We start from the raw sequence: 22,928 nt of genomic DNA, 5'->3' as shown, positions 1-22,928 counted from the left end.
TTTTATTTTTTAAATTTTATTTTATTTATTTTTTTATACAGCAGGTTCTGATTAGTTATCCATTTTATACATACTAGTGTATAGACGTCAATCCCAATCTCCCAATTCATCCCACCACCACCACCACCCTGCCACTTTCCCCCCAGAAATATGGTTTTAAATGAGAACAATAGATGAACTATTTTTGATGTAAAAAAGAAACCATAAAATATCTGTATAATCTTGGGGGTGGCAAAGGCCTTTCTAAAATGACCAGAGGAAAGACCAATAAAGGGAAAGAACGATGAATTTAATTTATATAAAACATTTTCAACATCTCTCTATAAAATAACTCTATAGGCACCATAAACAAGGCAACAGCAAGCTAGAAAAAGTATTTGCTATACATACAATAGACCAATATGATAATCACTATAAAAAAGACTCAGACCCTTTTAGAAAAAATGGGCAAAGGACATGAATAGGCAAACCCAAAGACAAAATATAAGTGACAAAGGAGCACATGAAATAAATGTACAATTTCACTACTAATAAAAAAAGTGAAAGGACTTCCCTGGCGGTCCAGTGGTTAAGACTTCACCTTCCAATGCAGGGGGGTGCAGGTTTGATCCCTGGCCAGGGGGCTAAGATCCCACATGCCTTGTGGCCAAAAAACCAAAACATAAAACATAAGCAGTACTGTAACAAACTCAATAAAGACTTTAGAAGTGGTCCACATAAAAAAAAAAAAATTTAAAAAAAAAGTTAAAATTTAAACAAGGGACTTCCCTGGTGGTCCAGTGGTAAAGAATCCTCCTTCCAATGCAGGGGACGAGGGTTCCATCCCTGGTCGGGGATCCCTGGTCTTGCTGTCTCATAGACCAGCAAGATTCACCTGTGTTTCAAGTTGTGTTCATTCACCTGTTAAGGCAAGGGCTGAAGATACACTGACAATGTCCACTTTATCTTTTTGGTCTTAAATATGCCAATTTAATTTAATTAGGCATCCCACATGCCTTTGGGCAACTAAGCCTCGCGACACAACCTGATTCCAACTACTACATTATTTTAGATAACATCAGCATCACAACATCTGTATATCCACAATTTCTGCTTTAAGAGAAATTGTCGCATACAGTTAGCCGCGCGCCTCAATGAGGGAGCCCACCTGCTGCAAACTACAGAGCCCACACGCTCTGGAGCCTGTGTGCCACAACTACAGAGAGAAAACCCGCACGCCACCACTAGAGAGAAGCCCATGCACCACATTGAAGACTCGACGCAGCCAAAAAAATAAAAAGAAAATAAATTTTTTTTTTTTTTTTTTTTTTTTTGCGGTACTCGGGCCTCTCACAGTTGTGGCCTCTCCTGTTGCGGAGCACAGGCTCCGGACACGCAGGCTCAGCGACCATGGCTCATGGGCCCAGCCACTCCGCGGCATGTGGGATCTTCCCGGACCGGGGCACGAACCCGTGTCCCCTGCATCGGCAGGCAGACTCTCAACCACTGCGCCACCAGGGAAGCCCGAAAATAAATATTTTAAAAATTTAAATAAAATATTGCCCTTTGCTTATTATATGGAAAAACAGCAAAAAGAATGATAGTTCCCAGAATAGGGAAGGGTTTAGGAAAGCTCTTTTATGTACTGTTAGTAGAAATGTAAATTGGTAAGACAGCTCTAGAGAAATATTTAATTTCTAACCATTAAAATTTTCATATCCTTTGACTCAGCACATAGTTGAGTGTATGCAACAATTTCTCTTAAAGCAGAAATCGTGGATATACAGATATTGCAATGCTGACGTTGTCTATAATAATATAGTTGGAATCAAGCTAAAAGTTCAACATTGTGGGGTTATGGAGTAAATTATGATACAACCACACCATGGAATAGTGTTTTGTTGTTATGATGGTGTAGAAGAGTTTTTATTGTCATTAAGATGACATAGAAAAATGTTGATGATATGTGATAGAAACACAGAAGAGGAGGGGACTGGGTAGAAAACAAAGTTAATATACTGGAAAATGCTGACAACAGCTCCCTTTGGCACAATTTCCTTTGGCGTAAAGTAATTCAGTTTGGTGCAATATGAGGCTAAGCTTCTAGTCCAAAAAGAATGGTAAGAGAGAGGAGAGAAATGAAAGAACTGCTGCCCTCCCTAAGTTGGTCAGGTGACTTTCTTGCTGACTCCAATGGTGAAACGCATTCTATATTTCTTTTTCTTTTTCTTTCTTTTTTTTTTTTTTTTTGGGAAGCCCTATATTTCTTATAAAGCGTTATCGAAGTCTGAGCTCTGGTGCTCTCAACTCCCTGGAGACTGTATTCCACAAGGGATGCAGTTGGTTATTGCTTACCATCCTTCTTGATTCTTAAGTACTCTGTGTGCAAAGCAGGGGTTTATGTTAAGCCTCACCTGGAGCTACTTTCTCAAAAAGGTAGTAAACATGTCAGGAAAAAGAATGGACCTTTGCATCTAATAGATCAAGATTTCAATTTCAGCTCTGCCACTTATTTTGTGACTGTGTTACTTAGACTCTCTGCTTCCTTGCTTGTAAATGGGAGAATATAACTACCTATATCAGAGAATGGCTCCGAAGATTCATTGATATAACCCACGCAGTGTCTGGAGTCTGCAATTTTTGGTTTATTAACACCTCTCTCCAAGACAAAACAAAACAGAAGAAGAAGAAGAAGAAGAAGAAGAAGAAGAAGAAGAAGAAGAAGAAGAAGAAGAAGAAGAAAGAGCCCATATTGCCCTCCTCAAAGAAACTGTAAGACCAAATCCAACTTGTTTTTATCAACCTTTATTCAAAGAGTAAGCCTTTTTACACAGAACAATTTGTGAGACCTGTCAAGGTACTCTTCAGCATAGCCTGTAACGCCAGCCTCACCATCCATACCAACATGTTTTGCACTTCCTTGCCCTGGACGTTGTCGGCCACCCTCTTCCATCACGCCCTCTGGAACTTTTGCTGTATGACTAAGACTACCTTGTATCCTCCATGGGTACAATGGAAACATGGATCTCCCATAAGGACTCTGCTTCCCTTGTCAAGCTCTCAAACGGATGTTTTTGTTTTGTTTTGTTTTGAATAATTCCATCCCTTTTATACCTCTGGCCCAGAGGAGTAGTGTTTTTCCTGGTTTCTACTGCCACTTCTAGACCATTATTTCTCCACCTTCTTGTAAAAAGTAAGCAAACCAACAAAATTTGCTCTCAATGCTTGAGGCTTAGGTAATTTGACAGTATTGTTATCTACTAATCTCCCACTTATTCCCACTGAATTATCCAAGATAACACTGGCTATTGTGTATTCTAAATCCTGTCGTAATTCTGGATGACTTCATAACAACATAAATTGCCATTCAACACTCTGACTTATGAATTTTTTTTTTAACCTCTTTTCATCACCAGCTCTACTCCTCAACCCCTCCACTGGTACATATTACCATGGTTACAAACCTTGGATTTTGTCATCACCCATAACTACTCTAATTCTAAAACTGCTATTCAAGCATATCACTCTCTGACCACAGTCTCCAATCTCCTCTCCTACCTTGCTTATCCAACTATATCCATTATGATTATTCTTTGGACTTAACAGATCATCCAGGCCTTTGATACCTCTTCCTACCCCAACCCATAATCTCTCTCTTTTCGTCTTTCCCTCTGTGTCCAACCTAAAGTGCTTTAGAATCACACTGTTCATATCCCAAACTTCCTTGTATTTTTTTCTTTTCCTTTTACCCTTTCATAAAAATCTCATTCCTGCATGAAATCAACATTTTCCTTATTACCTGCATGCCAGCAGTCTAATCGTTCTGGGCGCTGAATGTTGTGTTCACCTCAATTCATACACTGAGGCACTACCCCCCTGCCAAGTGTGATGGTATTTGGAGATGGAGCCTTTGGGAGGTGATTAGGGTTAGATGAGGTCAGGAGGATGGGTCCTAATAATGGATTAGTGCCCTTCTAAGAAGAGACACCAGAGAACTTGCGCTCTCTCTCTCTCTCTCTCTCTCTCTCACCTGCTACCCAACCTTCTGCACACAAAGAGGTCTTGTGAGCACACAGGGAGATGGCGCCACCTACAATCCAGAAAGAGAGTTTTCACCAGGAACCAAATTGGCACCTTGATCTTGGACTTACCAGCCTCCAGAACTTTGAGAAAATAGATCTATATTATTTAAGCCACCACACTATGGTGTTTGTTATGGCAGCCTAAGATGACTAATACACTAATAACATCAAGGAAAGTCACACAATAGGATGGATACGTCCATTGCAAATTCATCATCACCAGCCTTAAATAGGTCCTCAAACACTGGCCAGGAGTCCTAAATTTCATTAGTCAACTCATTCTACTATTCACTGTAAGATGGACTGTTTGAATCTTTCAGCGAGTGACTTTGTCTTTTAATTTGCAGATAAAGCAGAAGTTACCAGATGGGAACTTCCTCAACTTTTAATAATAAATGCTTAAAACTACTTATGTTTGCACCTGTGCTCCCACCCTTCTCTATGGTTACAAGTGAGAATTAGTACCTTTAAGCAAAGCTCCATCCATGCACCTGTGCCTTGGATTCCAGTGTTCTTCCATATTCTCACTTCTGATCATTTTTTCTCTCTCTTGCGTTTCTAACGTTTCCCTCCCAGTGGATTCATTCCATCAGCTTTAAAATGTGCCCAGGTCATTTCCATAAAAAGTAACAACACAACGATAGGGATAAAATACCAATATCCCAAGTAAGTTGTGTGATTCTCACTTCCCACTCTTTTAGTCTCTCCTATTTGGCTTCCACCTTCATCATTCTACTGAAACTGTGCTTATTGATCTGCAGGAACATTGTGTATAAAAGGAAATTAGTTTTTTGTCCATGATGAGAATGTCAAATATGTTTTCTCGGTCTGTCATTTTTCTTTGTGTTTATGGTGAAACTTGCTTCATGGATTAAAAAAAATTGTCTCTTCAATTTTATCAATCTTTTCTGTGTGGCTGCTGGGTTTGGGCATACACAGGAAGTCCCCTTCTTTGAGTGACTTCCTTGGTGGTCCAGTGGGTAAGATTTCACGCTTCTAATTCAGGGGGCCCAGGTTCAATCCCTGGTCAGGGAACTAGAGCCCTCATGCATGCCACAACTAAGAAGCTCGCATGCTGCAACTATGAGCCTGCATGCCACAATTAAAGATCCTGCGTGCTGCAATGAAGATCCTGTGTGCCGCAACTAAGACGCCGTGCAACCAAAATAAATTAAAAAATACATAAATTTATTTTTTTTAAAAAAAGAAAGTCCACTTCTTTGAGATTATAAATGATGCTTTGGCAATCTCTCTGGCTTGTAGTATTTTAGATTTGAGGACATTTTATATGTCACAGTTGTAATTTTGTCTTTTTTTAAAAAAAAATTTGTATTTTTTGATGGGGAGAACAAGGTGATTGGGAAAATGGTGAATGAGTATGATCTGCCCATTCAGTTCTACAGAATTCTTGTAGGTTAAATTCGGCATCTACTGTTTTCATTATTTTTATTGTGTCTTTTTACCTCTCTGAATAACCTTTGTGCAAATTCTTGGATAAATAAAGAATTGCAATAGGTGCCAAAAAAAGTTCAAAAAGTAATGTGAAAACTCATGTGGCTGTATAGTAGTATTGTACTCTGCACTGCATATAATTGATTAGTTATCACCGGATTAGTAATCTGGAGAAAGAATGAGACCCAGGACATATAGCTCAAGATAATTAAGAAAAAAGCTTTATCACATAAGGCCCCCATGTGGCAGTTTAATGGCACGCTGTACATAGAAAAGATGGTTTAAGGCAAAATCTTGTTCAGCAAGTGCCAATGTCAACTGAATCCCCCTAAAAGTAGCATTTGAAAAAATAACATTATCACCTAATCATCTAAGATGGAGTTTTACCAAGTCTTCAGTCATAAATATAAATTCGTAGTACAAATAACATGAAAATGTACTTGAAAGGCTAGAAAGCCAATTTTGAGAATAATGACACCTCACTTTTCTCTATTTGACATGACCACTCATTTTTGTCTTCCTGATAAGTGTTTCAGACATATGTGTTCTCTCACTCCTACAGGACAAACCAGCATGGAATTTTCTTGATAACTGATGGCTTTCCACTCTCCTTTCTATGCAGTTTTCATCTGTGTTTAAACAACAGTTTCAATTTGAGTAGGGTAAACCTCCTTACAAGCCTCTATGTCACCACAGAGCCAACAAGAAATGTTTGGCAACAAGTGCACTGACCTGGAAAACCTCCTACTTTTATTTATGTGAAAGATAATGTTTAAAGTCTGTCTGAATTGTTTCTTATAATTTTAATATCTGAATATTTATCGTAGTAAATTAGTTAAGACAGTTTTTTTTTCTACATGTATTTTCATTCTACTATGATTAGGATGAGTGGATGAAAGGGCTCAGTCTTTGTCCTGATGATTTCAAATAGAGCTTTAAAATTTTTTACAACCTTGGAAATTAGTAACCTACAGCTTTAATATACATAAGTCTGTTTTAAAAGCGTTCAACATAGAGTAACAGTAACCTCCTGTCTTACTTTGTATAATATATAAGAAGTCCAGAGGTATCTACACTATATCTATATATCTATTCTATAATATTCTTTGACAGAAATGTCAAAACCAGAGCTGGAAGTTTAATGGATTTTAGAACCACCAAAACTGTAAAATTAGAGTAAAATAATTCCAAATGTGACTTCCAGTTAAATTTAATGAACATTTGAGAACCTGTTCTATGCACAGCACCGTGCTAGGCTCCACAGGGATAGCTGTCAATAAGGATTTCACTCTAAAATCTGTGCATATTCATTTGCAGCAACATGGATGGATCTAGAGATTGTCATACCAAGTAAGTCAGACAGAGAAAGGAAATATATTATATCCCTTATACGCGGAGCCTAAAAAGAAATGATACAAATGAAGTCATTCACAAGACAGAAACAGACTCACAGACTTAGAGATCAAACTTATGGTTACCAGAGGGGAAGAGGGGGGGAAGGGATAGTTAGGGAGTTTGGGTTAGACATGTACACACTGCTAAACTTAAGATGGATAACCAACAAGGACCTACTGTAGAGCACAGGGAACTCTGCTCAATGTTATGTAGCAGCCTGGATGGGAGGGGAGTTTCAGGGAGAATGGATACATGTATATGTATGGCTGAGTGGCTTTGCTGTGCACAGGAAACTATCACAACTCTATAATGGGCTATACCCCAATATAAAATATAAAGTTAAAAAAAAATCTGGGCATATTGATGCAAAGAGAGGTGAACGGCCGACCTAGATGAGCACCAGGGAACTCAGGCGAAGCCAGGACCTCCTTGCTGGTAAGGCCGGAGGGATGGAGAGGCTCTGGAAAGTGGGGGCTAGGTTCCAAACACTGCCCGGAGGCTCACCGCACCACCACCCCCGCCCCACTAATTCCGGGGGCACTGCCCAGGACGGGAGAAGGGTGAAAGGAGCAAAGTGTACACTCGCACCGCTCTCGTTCTTCTGTGGGTGGTCAGTCTTGGCTGCAGGCCTTGCTGGGGGCTGGGGTAGGAGCGAAGTGGCGTCAAAAATCCCACCACCAGACGCCGCAAGAGGGATGTTCTGCAGGCAGTTTCCCTCTTTGGGCTATCTGTAGCTGTCTACTAGGCCAGGGGAGGGCGTTAGGACAAAAGAAAATCTGCTCCCTTCCTGGGAGTCAGCCCTGGGTCAGGGGCGGGAGCCGGCGCTGCTGCTGGCTCGGCATTGTAGCTACGGATGCCACTAGGCTGGGGAGTCGGATTCTGGGAACGGGATCAGCCGTTAGAGATAGCGATCCCAGCCGTTAGCTGGGCTCCGGGCAAGGGTCGTCAACACGCCCAGAGCACTCCCGAGTCCCGCATCCCACAATCCCTAGGCCAGCTGCAGCGCTGCTCCCCTGAGTGCCGACTGCCTGCGGCTCACCGGCTGCGAGCGCGGGCCCGGCGTCTTGACAGCTGCCCACGCGCCGGGGCGGGGCTCTAGCAGGTTGCTTTAAAGATCTGCGCGGCCAGCCCCGCCCCTCGCGCGCTGCGATTGGCTCCAGCTAGGGCGGCATTGGCCCGATAGAGGCAGGGAGGGCGGGGCTGCGCGCGTGAGGCCCGTGGCTCTCTGCGGTGCCTGAAGCTGGGGCGCCAGTGGCGGCCGAGCGCGGGTGGTTGGGACTGCGGGGCCGGCGGGCACGCGCCTGCGCGGCCGCCGAGGTCCCTGGGGGAAGTAGGGGAGCTGCTGACGCCGGCCTGCACGCGCCTCCCGGCGGCTGGCGGCGCGCGCAAGGGCGGGGGTGGTGCGTGTGTGTGGTGTGTATGTGTGTGTAGCTTTGGTGCGGAGCGCCAGCCGCCAGTCCCCGTGTGCGAATCCCCCACCGTCCTCCACACCCTCCCTCCGTCCCCCCCACTCCTTCCCTTCCACCCTCCCGCGGCCCTACGGCCGCACGCCGAGCGACAGCCCTGGGAAGCAGGTGTGGGCAGCGAGCGGGGTCGCACGAGACAAAAGGGCCGCGGGGGTCGGCCCGCCATGGCCTCCCGGAGCCTGGGGGGCCTGGGCGGGAACCGCGGCGGGGGCGGCGGCGGCGGCAGGAAGAGCCTGAGCGCCCGCAACGCCGCGGTGGAGAGGAGGAACCTGATCACGGTGTGCAGGTACGGAGCGGCCCGCCGCTAGGGAGAGAAGAGGGGGGCCGCGGGCGCTGCGGGCTCAGGGTTGGGGCGAGCGCGAGCCCCTGGGGGTCCTGGAGATAACGGGCTATAGCCCCGGCCGCTACCGCGCCGGGCGTGTCCGCAGCGCGGAGCGTCCAGAGAGGGGCCGGTCTGGGTACCGCTAAGGCCCCGGACTTTCCATCAATTTCAGTGCTGGGAGCAGCTGAGGGTAGGGCTTGGGGCGGGGCTGGGGGAGGATTTGTTTCGAATGTGCAATCTAGTGTCTGAGTAGAAGAAGAGGGCAGGGAAAAAGAGCTCTTTCATTTAGTGCGCGTTAAGCTGTCGGGCAGCTTTTAGTAAAGGAATCGTTACTGTGTTTACTGTGTTGCCTCAAAATCGGAGTGCGTTTTGTGTTTTGGCTTGTTTACATGTATATTGTCCTTTCGTGCCACAAATATTAAGTGCCTACTACATGCTAGCTATGTGTGTGTGTGTCTCCGTCCGTGTCCTCTCCAGTCTAAATTGCAGTGTTAGTACTGTTTCTGCAGTTGAAAGCAAGAGTGGGACTGTCAAGGATACCTAGTCAGTGATTTATTTCAAGGTCTGCCTTTCTTTGTTTTCTAACTGTAATTGTAGTATTCCCTTACTTTAGAAAATGTAGAAACATAAGAGGAATAATGACTTTCAGCCAGCCCAGTATTCAGAAATAACTGACTTTTAACATGCTGACATTTTCTTTAAGTCTTGTTTCTGGGTATTAAAAAAAAATTGAAGTCCTAAGCATTCATTCCTTAGGAACTTCTTTAAACCATTAAGTTGCTGTAAAATTACGTTGTTCCATCAAACCCCTCTTCATCAGCTGTCGAAAATCCTGTAAGAATGAGAGAATCATGAGACCTTTTCCTCCTTTGCAATTTATATCTGTATTTTGTTCTTTTCCTTGTGTAAATAATGTTTAGCATCTTAAGCAGAATATAGGTATTTATACTAGGACTATATTCAATAACTTTCAAATATATATTCAAACTTTCAAAATAACAAGTGACTTTTTGTTTTTTTACCTTAGACTATTACAGCTGTTTGCCCATCTAGCAGGAAGACCTGCCTTACTGACTTATATGGCACTTGGAGTTATAAACAGTAAAATATTAATATGGAATCTGTTGAATTTACCATTTGTGCTGTCTAGAATGAAACCTTTGGAGGACGATAGGTTGTATGAAATTTTTTTTACATCTAAGCAAATTTTTAAAAATTAGGTAAATAGAACAGTAAGCAAGCCTGATTTTCTTACCTTTACATGTATTAAAAAGAATTATTTTTTAAAAAGAGGATGTTTTCAGGCAGACCCCAACATATACAGTGATTCTTGGGGTGATGTATTTCATAAAGGCTCCATAAGTGTTAAGCTTCACAGGGCAGCGACCATGTCTGCTTTTTGCTGTTTTCTTTTTTCTTTCATTCTTCCTACCATAGCATCTGACACTCAGTAAATATTTATTGTATGAGTAAATCCAGTGGAGGGTAACAGTTTTTGTTTTGGGGAGTTTTGTTTTGTAGTAGTGGCAGCTGAAGTGATTTTGAGTGTTTGCAGCATGGTGTTAATTAACCAAATGTTTCAACCTAAAACTTTAAACACCTGGGCTGACATATATTGCTCTGAATCAGTGTGTCAATCTTTGGAATGGTGGATGTTGAAGATTTGGGGTAAAACACAGTAGATGGGAAGAGGTTTTATGCTCTACTCATTTTTAAAGACAGAATAAAAACAGATGAGAAAAAAAAATCAGTGGAGGGTACTATTCCCTTTGCATCTCCATTTTTGTCACGGCATCAGAGGCAGTTCAGGAGAAGAAAGGGACTTGTACCTCAACCTTATTTAAGATACAGGTTGTTATGTTTTAAGAAATTTCAGTTACATCACACTGATTTGTGTGGACTGTTGTCTGGGCTAGCTGTATTTTTGTTATGTTTATTTGCCTAATTCTTCTTCTCTACCCTGAAGTGAGTGTAAGTGCTGACTTTAGTTACAGTTTACATGTAAATTTAGTATTGTAGCTAAAATAAATTTCAATTTCTGGCTTAGATTTCAACTTGTGTATTTATTTATGTGGATAATACTACTAACACTGTTCTTCACGTCCACATAGTTGATGGTGCATATAAATTATTATCCTTGTGTAGTAATGGGATGTATTTGATAGGCTTTGTCTAAAAGCCTTTTATTTTTTGGAAAAAAAGTCACTGTAGGCCATTTGGATGTTTTAAATATCCCCACCTAAATTCAGCAAAATGAGCAAATCAGTATTTATGCATTTCTGTTGGTTTTCACTTTCAGAGTTAACAGAACCCTGGGTATCTCACCCATGTCTCTTAATGAATTTATTTAAAAATTTTTATGTAGCAGATCAGATGTGATTTGGTATTTAAGTTGGGAAGAAGCTGGTTTAGTGGACATACAATTGAGTTCTAAGTTTACTTTGTCATTAATTGTGTGTCTTTTAATAAGCCCATTTTCTAGTTTTCTCATCTGTAAAATAAACTTGGACCAGATCATTGGTAATCTTCAATGACAGCCCTGAAACTAATAATAGTCTTCAAGCAGAATGAGTTTATATTTGGTTTTGAATTTCTCCAAACATGAGCAGGGTAACGGTAGACATATGTTTAATGGTAGCTGAATGAGGCATGTGCATTTTTCTCTGTAAACAAACACATTTTGAGGGGCTTCCCTGGTGGCGCAGTGGTTGCGCGTCTGCCTGCCGATGCAGGGGAACCGGGTTCGCGCCCCCGTCTGGGAGGATCCCACATGTCGCGGAGCGGCTGGGCCCGTGAGCCATGGCCGCTGGGCCTGCGCGTCCGGAGCCTGTGCTCCGCAACGGGAGAGGCCACAACAGAGGGAAGCCCGCATACCACAAAAAAAAAAAACAAAAAAAAACCATTTTGAATTGTGCCTTCCATATTGTGACTCTGCTGATATTCTGGAAAAATGGAACAGTATAGAAAGCCAAACCAAACCAAAAGAAACTCCCCCCACCCCCTGACTATCATTCTATTATATGTATTAATACTTATACAGTAATGATTTTCATTACCCCTTAAACAATTTAGGCATACTGTACTCTCAGTTTAGGTTTACAACCTTATTATGTAACTACACAATTTTTTCAGTTTAAAAACGCCTTATATAAGAACAATATTATTACAGTTTAAACTTTGGAAGTGAGTTATTTGGTTAGGTGGGATAGTTAGGAATTGAATTTTGGTTCATTGTATGTAATTATTTCATCATTTGTATTTTTTCATGAACATTTATATATTATAGACTAAAAACACTTAGTACTTATCTCAGCAAATAAGTACTCTTTTATCATATTTTTCACAGATTGTGGTGGAGAGAAAGTAGGTCATTTGAGATCTCTAAATGTTCCACACTCAACTCCAAAATATTCATAGACTGACTTTAGTTCTGTGTACCAACTAGTATTTTCCCTGCATATTCTCTACCATTTAGAAAAATTAAATTGTTAAAGTCCTTCAGGATTTTTTTAACCTGCATTTTTCATACATAGAAAATCAGGTACTACTCATTTTTTTCTATCATTTTTAAGCTTCATAGGTTATTGAAAAAGTACATATTCGTTTGATTTTAGTTCTGGTGACAAGGAGAATTAAAATATAAATTCCCTTTCTGTGGGTTAACATTAGTTTATGAAAAATAAATTATTAAGATAAACATTTAAATATACATGGATAAATATTTTAAAATAACATTTGTTAAATGTTTAAACCAGTTCTTTTAAGAGAAACTCTCCACACAGAGTCGTAAGTTTCACATCTTGTGCATGGAAAGGATTAATGAGAGATTGAAAGAGGTAGTATGATGAGCTAAGCACAGTGGAGACCAATGATGATTTTCAAAATTAAAGTACTTTTTTTTGGTACGTGGGCCTCTCACTGCTGTGGCGTCTCCCGTTGCGGAGCACAGGCTCCGGACGCGCAGGCTCAGCGGCCATGGCTCACGGGCCCAGCCGCTCCGCGGCATGTGGGATCTTCCCGGACCGGGGCCCGCACCAGCGTCCCCTGCATCGGCAGGCGGACTCTCAACCACTGCGCCACCAGGGGAGCCCTAAAGTACTTTTAATAACATGTACATAGTTCTTACTTTTCTATAGGTCAAGATATTATTTCATAACATGTATGTTAATTCAAATAACAGTAGCACCTCATTTTCTCAGTGTTTTTGGGAAATGAGATGCTCATATTTTTCATGTAACTGATGTTTGAGTTAAAATTCTCTTATCAATTGCAGTGCTTTACTCAGCATTTATTGTGGTGTGCAATCTTCCATATAACTGAAGCTTATAAATTAAGTGTTCAGATTTAAACTAAAATAAAGAATATTTTAAACATTTTGGATGAACTCCTTTTAAAAAAGGATTCTGCAGGGACTTCCCTGGTGGCACAGTGGATGAGGCTCCGCGATCCCAGTGCAGGGGGCCTGGGTTTGATCCCTGGTCAGGGAACTAGATCCCACATGCATGTCACAACTGAGAGTTTGCATGCCACAACTAAGGAGCTGGCGAACCGGACTGAAGGAGCCAGCCTACCGCAACTAAGACCTGGAGCAACCAAATAAATAAATAAACATTAAAAAAAAAAGGATTATACATTTCCCTACCTTATTTTAAAAAACTCAACGTAGTATAATATAATCCTTATCAATGACTTTACTCTGGATCTGTTTCCGTGAATATACCCTGTGTAGTGGTTGCCCTTGGAGACTCTTGAGGCACATAGAACTGTTTGCTACATGGCCTCAGAAGATTGTGTGTTTGGAGTTCTTGGTCTGTTTTTGCATTTACTGTCTCTTCCTACCAAGTTAGCTGTTATTTCTTGCAACTCTGCCTGTTTCTACCAGCTTTTTTCTTTTTGCTTCTCATCCTGACTTGCTCATTATAATTGGCTGTGAACTAGGAAAGCAGAGAAGTAAATTTATTTATTTTTTGTTAAAAAAAAAAAAAAAAAGTCACTGAGAGGCCTGAGTTCAGTGAGTGAGCTTTAGCACTCTGAACTTCTTAACATTCTGGTTGCTGAATAATCGGGAAAAAAATGATCTATTCCTGTGCTTAAGCAGGGTGGAGGCATTGCAGATATGTGAAATATTACCGAGTAGTATTGGTGGTATAATCCTCTAAATAACTTTAAATTCAATGACTTACTTTCCTTGTTACTATTGATATTTGCTTGAGAATGCCCTTTTAAGACTGTTCATACCTTGCCTATCATGATTATATTTTTGGCTAAAGCTCTTTTAGTCATGCTGTACATAGTAGAACTTTGGGTTGGGACTTTGAGCAACATTACCTGTACTGTATTGCTTTGGAGAAGGTTCAGTATCATTTCTAAAGATTCTTAGAGCCCTAATAGTAGGTTTTCACAATGGAGATAGGATGATCATTTTACCAGTCAGAGGTAGGCTTCTCAGCATTCACAGAAGGTCATTTTCTCTTCCCCTAGCTTAACTGGGTTCATATTCAACTGACAACAGAGAATAGCTGTCCCCTACACATTTATTAGAGGGTATTATCTTAACTTCACTGCTGACTGATAAATGTCAGAAGTCAGATGAGAGATATGATATTGAGGGGGGAGATTTGTGAAGCTTATCCACTATTATATTCAGTGTTACAGGTTTATAAAATGTATCTCTGGATCAGTCCAGATCATCAGAGAGCAGTTGAGTATGTAGACTGCAGTGCTTTGCACTCTCCTATCCCAGTTGCTTTTGCCCCTCTCGTGCATTGATAAGATTCCATCAGCCTACGTTGAGGGTCAGCAGAAGAAGCAATTACAGAGGATCTTCTTGGAATTGTTGTCAAGAACATTTTTTATTATGTTAAAAAGTATCTTCTTTTGTGAAGATTTTTATGAGAAATATGTGTCAAGAAAAAGAGCATTACCCAGAGGAAATGAAATCATTATGTCAGAAAGGTATCTGCACCCACATGTTCATTGCAGCATTATTTCCAGTAGTCAAGACACGGAAGCAACCTAAGTGTCCATCGAATGATGAATGGATAAAGAAGATGTGGTACATAGATACACAACGGAATATTACTCAGCCATAAAAAAGAGGGAAATTTTGCCATTTGCCACAGCATGGATAGACCTTGAGGGCGGTATGCTAAGTGAAGTAAGTCAGAGAAAGACAAATACTGTATGATCTCACTTATATGTGGAATCTTAAAAAAAATCATACTCATAGATACAGAGAACAGATTGGTGGTTGCAAGAGGCAGGGGGTGGAAGGTTAGCAGAAGGGTGAAGGTGGTCAAAAGCTACAAACTTCCAGTTTTAAGATAAATAAGTTATGGGAATGTAATAATAATAATAAAAGAGAGTACTACCCAAATCCCTAGAAACCTCTTCCTTGCCTTCTTTCATACTACCCCTATGAAAGGTAACCATTCTCCTAGCTCTCAACACAGCTGTTTAGTTTTGCCTTTTTCTGAATTTGAATGTGTTGGGTCTTTGTCGCTGCACGCGGGCTTTCTCTAGCTGCGGTGAGCGGGGGCTACTCTTTGTTGCCTCGTGCGGGCTTCTCATTGCGGTGGCTTCTCTTGTAGCAGAGCATGGACTCTAGGCGCACAGCCTTCAGTAGTTGTGGCTCGCGGGCTCTAGAGAGCAGGCTTAGTAGTTGTGGAGCACGGGCTTAGTTGCTCCGCGGCATGTGGGATCTTCCCCCAGCAGGGATCGAACCCATGTCCCCTGCATTGGCAGGTGGATTCTTAACCACTGTGCCACCAGCAAAGTCCATGTACCTTTTTCTCCTTTTTCTATTTAGCTTATTTTGCTCAACATCATGTTTGTGAGTCACCCTTTTTTTTTTTTTACTGCGCCACCAGGGAAGCCCCAAGAGAGTCACCCTTTTTGTTGCACATAACTGTAGTTTGTTAATTTTCATTGCTGTATCTTTTTCCATTGCATGAATATACCGCAGTTTATCCATTCAGCCTAATGGACATTCGAGTTGTTTTCACTTTTTGACTATTACTAATTGAATATTCATGAATATGTATTTTGGTGAATATATGTACATATTTCTATCAGATATATACTTATGAGTGGAGTTCCTGGGTTATATGGCATGCATATGTTCAGCTTCAGTGGATATAACAGTTTTCCAAAGGCGTGGTACCAGTCTGCATAGTAGTGAAAAGTGTACAGTTGACCCTTGAACGATGCAGGGGTTAGAGGTGCTGACCCTCAGCGCAGTCACAAATCTGCATATAACTTCATAGTGGGCTCTTTGTATCGGTAGTTCTGCATTCTCAGATTCTGCCAACGGCTGATTGTGTAGTACTGTATTTAGTGAAAAAAAATCTGCGTAAAAGTGGACCTGTGCAGTTCAAACCCGGGTTGCTCAACGGTCAACTGTATAAGAATTCCAGTTGCTCTACATGCTCACCAACACTTGAAATTTTGTATTTCCCTGATGTCTGTTGAAGTTAAGCATAAGCACATTTCCATAAGTCCTTTGGCCATTTGGAGAGTCTCTTTTTTTTTTTTTTTTTTTTTGCGGTACGCGGGCCTCTCATTGCTGTGGCCTCTCCCGTTGCGGAGCACAGGCTCCGGACGCGCAGGCTCAGCGGCCATGGCTCACGGGCCCAGCCGCTCCACGGCATGTGGGATCTTCCTGGACCGGGACACGAACCCATGTCCCCTGCATCGGCAGGCGGACTCTCAACCACTGTGCCACCAGGGAAGCTCTGGAGAGTCTCTTTTGTGAAGTGCCAGTTCAAGTCGTTTATCATCTGGAATATCTTTTTGTTTGTCTGATGTGTAACTCTTTGTACGTTCTATGTGGGTCTTTTGCTGGATATATTTAAGGCAAGCATCTTTTCCCATTTGGTGGCTTGATTTTTCATTCTCTTTGTAGTGTGTTTTTGTGAATAGAAGTTCCTAATTGTAAAGTAGTCCATAAATTTCCTTCATGGGTTGCTTATTGTGACTGGAAATTGGCAGTAATGCAAATATTATTCTGTTTTCTTCTAAAAGATTTATTGTTTTGCTTTTTTACATTTATATCAACAATCTACCCGTACTTGATTTAAGTATTTACCTTAGGAAAATCAGTTTGACCTGTTACCATTTATTAAAAAGACCATGCTTTCCCCACTACACTCAAGTGTCACATTTATCGGAAGTCAGGTGACTGGATCATTTGTCTGCTTCTGGACTCCCTTTTCCGTTCCATTAGTCTATTTATCTGTCCTTGAGCTAATATCATACTGGCTTAATAACTATAACTTTATAATATGTCTTGATGTTTGGTAATGTAAGTTCTTCAGCTTTGTTGTTCAATATTGTCTTGTCTGTTCTTGGGCTTTGCAAACTAGATTTTAGAATCAGCTTGTCAATTTCCATTAAAAATCTGGATTTTTATTAAGATTGCACTTAATCTATAAATCAATTTTGGGAATTGTCATTTTTATGAGACTTAAATGCAATCCATGAATATACTATATCCATCCCTTCATGTATTTAACTATTCTGAAATTTTTCTCAAAGTCGTTTTGTAGTTTTGAACATATAGATATTATATCTCTTTTTAGATTTGTCCTTCCATATTTGATATGTCTGTATTATTATAATAGATCATTTAAAAACTTTTTCGGACTTCCCTGGTGGCGCCGTGTTAAGAATCCGCCTGCCAATGCGGGGCACATGGGTTCGATCCCTGGTCCGAGACGATCCCACATGCCGCGGAGCAACTAAGCCCATGTGCCACAACTACTGAGTCCGCACTCTAGAGCCTGCGTGCCTAGAGCCCTTGCCCTGCAACAAGAGAAGCTACTGCAATGAGAAGCCTGTGCACCGCAATGAAGAGTAGCCTCCGCTCGCCGCAACTAGAGAAAAGCCCCTGCGCAGCAACGAAGACCCAACGCAGCCAAAAATACATAAATAAATAAATGTATTTTAAAAAAACCAACCTTTTCATTTTCTTTCTTTTTTGCTCATATATAGACATCGAATTTACCTTTTAAAATATTGGTCTTGTAATCTAGCAATTTTACCAGATTTACTTATTAAATCTAATAGATTTTCTGCAGTTTTTGTTTGTTTTAGCTTTCTGAGTACATTGTCATGTCTTGTGCCTGTTTTATTTCTTCCCTTTTTAAACTTTATGTCTTTTCTTTTTTGTCTTACTGCACTGGCTAGGACCACAGTATTACAGAAAGCATTAATAGTTTTACCTTTAAGTAGGATGTTTGCAGTAGGTTTTTTTAAGTTCCCTTCTACTTGTAGATTGCTGAGAATTTTTATCATAAGTGGATACTGAATACTCTATTAACAAATATTTTTTCTGTCTATCAAGATGAACGTATGATTTCTCTCCTTTTTTCTTTTTATGTAGTGAATTACATTGATTGACTTTTTAATGCTAAACTACCCTGGAATAAAAAAACTGGGTTGTGCTGTATTATCTTTTTTACATATCTTTACATTCAATGAGTTGATATTTTATTTGGGATTTTTGCATATTTGTTCATGAAAGTGATTGGTCTGTGATTGTTCTTTCTTATAGTGTCCTTGTCTCGGTTTGTCGTTAAAATTATCTGACCTTACAAAACAAGTTGGGAAATGTTCTTTTGTGTTCTGTAGAAGAATCTGTATAAGGTTAATATTATTTCTTTCTTAAACTTTTGGAAGAATTCACCAGGGAAGAAATCTGAACCACAAATTGTCTTTGTGGGAAGTCGTTTAGTAACAGATTCAATTTATTTAATAGATACTGAACAATTGAGATTTCCTGTTTCTTCTTTTATCAGTTTCAGCGAGTTCTTCAAGGAATGCACCGATTTCATGTATGTTATCAAATTTAAACTTAAAACTTTTCTTAATATCCTCTTAATATCTTTCTATTGTTTAAAAATCTGTAGTCATTTTCCATTTTTCTCTCCTGATATTGGTAATCTCTGTTTTTCCCATGTTTTTTTTTTCTTACTAGGAGTATATAAATTTTATTAATATCTTCAGAGAACCAGCCTTTGGCTTTGTTAATTTCCTCTATTGTATATTTGTTTCGTAATTTATTGATTTCTCTTCCCGTCTTTATTTCCTTCCTTCCACTTTTTAAAAAGTTCATTTTCTTTTTCTAATTTCTTGAGATGGGAGTTTAAATCATTGTTTTTCAGGCTTTCGTCTTTCTGCTCTATGCATTTCAATACTGCACATTACTTTGTTTGACATTGCTTTGAGATAGCAAACAAGATTTAAAATTTGTATCTTCACTATTAATTAGTTTAAAATGTTTTCTACTTTCTGTTGGGATTTCTTTTTTGACTCATGGGTTATTTTAAAAGGTATTGTTTAATTTTCAGACAGCTGAGGATTTTCTATTTTTAGTTATTGAATTCTAACTTAATTCCACTGTGCAGAGAATATTCTAAAAGATTTTAAAGTTTTGAATTTTTATTTATGCTTTTATGATGCACCATATGGTTAATTTTGATACATATTTTATATGCAATTGAAAAGAATATAAACAGTCCTCTGTATCCACCGGTTCCACATCCGCCTATATGGAGGGCCAACTTTAAGGGACTTGAGCATCTGTGGATTTTGGTATCCTCAGGGGTCCTGGAACCAATTCCCCACAGATATCAAGGGACGACTGTATGCTGTCATTGTTGATTGCATGTATGCCAATTAGATCTAGTATGTTAATTGTGTTTATATCTTCTGTATCCTTACTAGTTTTTTGTGTGCTTAGCCTGATATTAAGAGAGATGTGTTAAAGTCTATCTCTATGAGTGTAGATTTGTCTTTTTCTCCTCTTAGTTCTGTCATATTTTAAAATATTTATTTATTTTCTTTATTATTGTTATTATTTTTCTTTGGCTGTGTTGGGTCTTCGTTGTGGCATGCGGGTTTCTCTCTAGTTGCGGCATATGGTTTTTCACTCTTTAGTTGTGGCGCATGGGCTCCAGGGCGCGTGGGCTCTGTAATTTGCGGCATGTGGGCTCTCTCGTTGAGGTGCACGAGCTCAGTAGTTGTGGTGCATGGGCTTAGTTGCCCTGCGGCATGTGGGATCTTAGTTCCCCACGAGGGATGGAACCTGGGTCCCCTGCACTGGAAGGCGGATTCTTTGCCACTGGACCACCAGGGAAATCCCTGTCATTTTTTTGTTGTTGTTGTAAGTATTTTGTTGCTCGATTACTAGGTGGGTGCAGATTTAGAATTGTGATCTCTTCCTAGTGATTTCATTCCTTTGTTATCATGAAATGTCCTTCTTTATCTCTAATACTGTTCCTACCTTAAAGTCTATTTTTTTCCTGCTATTAATGTAGTTAAAACAGCTTTCTTGTAGTTAGCATTTGTATTATGTACTTTTTCCATTCTTTTTTTCCCCCTTAATATTTATTTATTTATTTAGGCTGCACCAGGTCTGCGTTGCAGCATGTTTAGTTGCAGCATGTGGGATCTTTTAGTTGTGGCATGTGGACTTCTTAGTTGCGGCATGCATTCAGGATCTAGTTCCCTGACCAAGGATTGAACCTGGGCCCCCTGCATTGGGAGAGTGGAGTCTTACCTACCGGACCACCAGGGAAGTCTCTACTTTTTCCATTCCTAAATTTCAGTATTTCTGGGTCCTTAAATTTAAAGTGTCTCTTGTAGGCAGGATAGAATTGAATTTTGCATTTTATCTAGTGTTTTATTTAGAGTGTTTAGCCCATCTCTATTTAATGTTATTACATTTGGGTTTATGGCTACCATTTTACTATTTAAGTTCACTTTTTCTCTCTTCTTGTTTTCTTATATATCAGTATTTTTTATTATTTCATTTATTCCACATAGAGTTTTTCTCTCTATGAACTTGTTGGTAATATATTCTTTTCCGTTTTCTATACAGTTGACCCTTGAACAATGTGGGGGTTGGGATGCTGATCCTCCACAAGTCAAAAGTCCACGTGTAACTTTGCAGTCAGCCCTCCATACTTGTGATTCTGCATCCACAGATTCACCCAACCGTGGATCATATACTACTGTAGTATGTATTTATGGGAAATAAATGGTCCATGTATAAGTGGACCTCTGCAGTTCAAACCTGTGTTGTTCAAGGGTCAACTGTTCATATATTTGGTTTCTATCCTTTGGACAGTTACCCTTGATTTCTTACATATAATGCAAATTTAAATTTTATTGCCTCTCCAGTAGTGTTAGAACCATTTATCCCCCCTCATCCTAAAACATACTTTTAAATAAATATGGCCCTCATTATGCTGTAATCTAATTATCTTTTTGTCTCCTATTAGAATGTGCATTTCTCAAGCCCAGGAATCATAGTTTATTCAGCATCTGTTTTATTCCCAGCATCTAGTATGTAGTGGGTATGTTTATCAAATGAGGTAATTCTCCCTAACTAGTGAAGAATAATAGCAGTGGACATTTCCAAAATAAGGTTGAAGGTGAATTAAAGAACCATCCTCACTTATTTTTAAACAGTCACCCTAATGACTAATCTCTAATAATAGTAGAGTTTTAAACATCTAATAGCTTTAGACTCACAGATATAGCGAACAAACTAATGGTTACCAGTGGGGAGAGAGAAGGGAGGAGGAGGGGCAATATAAGGGTAGGGGATTAAGAGGTCTAAACTATTAGGTATAAAATAATCTATAAGGATATATTGTACAACATGGGGAAGATAGCAAATATTTTATAATAACTATAAATAGAATATAACCTTTAAAAACTGAAACAAATAAAAAGCATTCAAATTTTAAAAAATCTAACAACTTCAGTGGTAGAATTGTCTATCTAGTTACTAGATAGCTTACCTATGTTAAAATATATTATTTGAGTATTTTCACTTGTCATTGAGTAAAGAAGAATTGGATTCCAAAGGGATATGTGATCCAAGTGTACAGTGAATGTATTCTTTATTAAAATGATTTAAATTGGGAGTTATTTCATATAAGTCAAATGAGTTATTTTAAGATGGGAAATTTTATTGGTTTGAATACTTTGTAATTTTAAATACATTTTTAAAAATTGTCCTTTTTTTTGAAGATAGTGCTTCAGTGTTATTTTTCATGTTGTGCAATCTTGCTCTCATCATTCTGCTTATATAGCAGTACAAGATGTTAATAATATACTATCTCAGCCTTAAGGTACCTAGATTAACAATTCTATTTTGAAAGAAATTTTGACAGTAGAGGTGGGGAAAATATTTTAAAATATACTTCTCTCTCTCTCATTTTTTGATTTTTACATTGAGCAAAATTTTAAAAAATGGTAAACACTGCCAAAATAGACTTTTGAGTTTCACGGTATATATTCCAGATGGTTGGAACTTTTTTATTCTGTGTTTCAATAAAACTTTATTTACAGAAACAGACAACTGGTTGGTTTTGGCCTGTGGACAATAGTCTACAGACTCCTGCTAAATGGATCTATGAAAAGTATTTTTTTTTCTCCTTACAAAGGACTTTAAATTATAGAAAAAATAAAGGGGAAAATACACATGATGGTTGGGAGTTCTTAACTTGCATAAAACTTGAAAAAAGAAGGCAAATTGCTGGTTCAAAAAGATTTGGGGGGTTTCTTTTTAAATTTAATTTTTTTTTATACAGCAGGTTTTTATTAGTTATCCATTTTATACATATCAGTGTATATATGTCAATCCCAATCTCCCAGTTCATCCCACCACCACCCCCACCGCCACTTTCCCCCCTTGGTGTCCATACATTTGTTCTCTACATCTGTGTCTCTATGTCTGCCCTGCAAACCGGTTCATCTGTATCATTTATCTTGGTTCCACATATATGCGTTAATATACGATATTTGTTTTTCTCTTTCTGACTTACTTCACTCTGTATGACAGTGTCTAGATCCATCCACAACTCTACAAATGACCCAATTTCGTTCCTTTTTATGGCTGAGTAATATTCCATTGTATATATGTACCACATCTTCTTTATCCATTCGTCTATCAGTGGGCATTTAGGTTGCTTCCATGACCTGGCTATTGTAAATAGTGCTGCAATGAACATTGGGGTGCATGTATCTTTTTGAATTATGGTTTTCTCTGCGTATATGCCCAGTAGTGGGATTGCTGGGTCATATGGTAATTCTATTTTTAGTTTTTAAAGGAACCTCCATACTGTTCTCCATAGTGGCTGTATCAATTTACAATCCCACCAACAGTGCAAGAGGGTTCCCTTTTCTCCACACCCTCCCCAGCATTTGTTGTTTGTAGAT

At 39.6% G+C, this 22,928-nt stretch overlaps 1 protein-coding gene across 2 annotated transcripts in view; it reads left to right on the top strand.

Annotated features, from left to right (window-relative positions):
• The first annotated feature begins 8,270 nt into the window (after window positions 1-8,270).
• The window catches only part of RUNDC3B (RUN domain containing 3B), a 160,811-nt gene continuing 146,153 nt past the window's right edge, over window positions 8,271-22,928 (top strand). For both annotated transcript variants that reach the window (XM_055085053.1, XM_024129865.3), the window contains exon 1: window positions 8,271-8,660. In XM_055085053.1, coding sequence (XP_054941028.1) covers window positions 8,539-8,660 — 122 coding nt within the window. In that variant the 5' untranslated portion in view covers window positions 8,271-8,538. The remainder of the gene's footprint in view (window positions 8,661-22,928) is intronic.

Source organism: Physeter macrocephalus, chromosome 5 (assembly GCF_002837175.3).
Source record: "Physeter macrocephalus isolate SW-GA chromosome 5, ASM283717v5, whole genome shotgun sequence".
NCBI lineage: Eukaryota > Metazoa > Chordata > Mammalia > Artiodactyla > Physeteridae > Physeter > Physeter macrocephalus.
The sequence above is the reverse complement of the archived record's forward strand: the minus strand, read 5'-3'. Positions and strand labels throughout refer to the sequence as shown.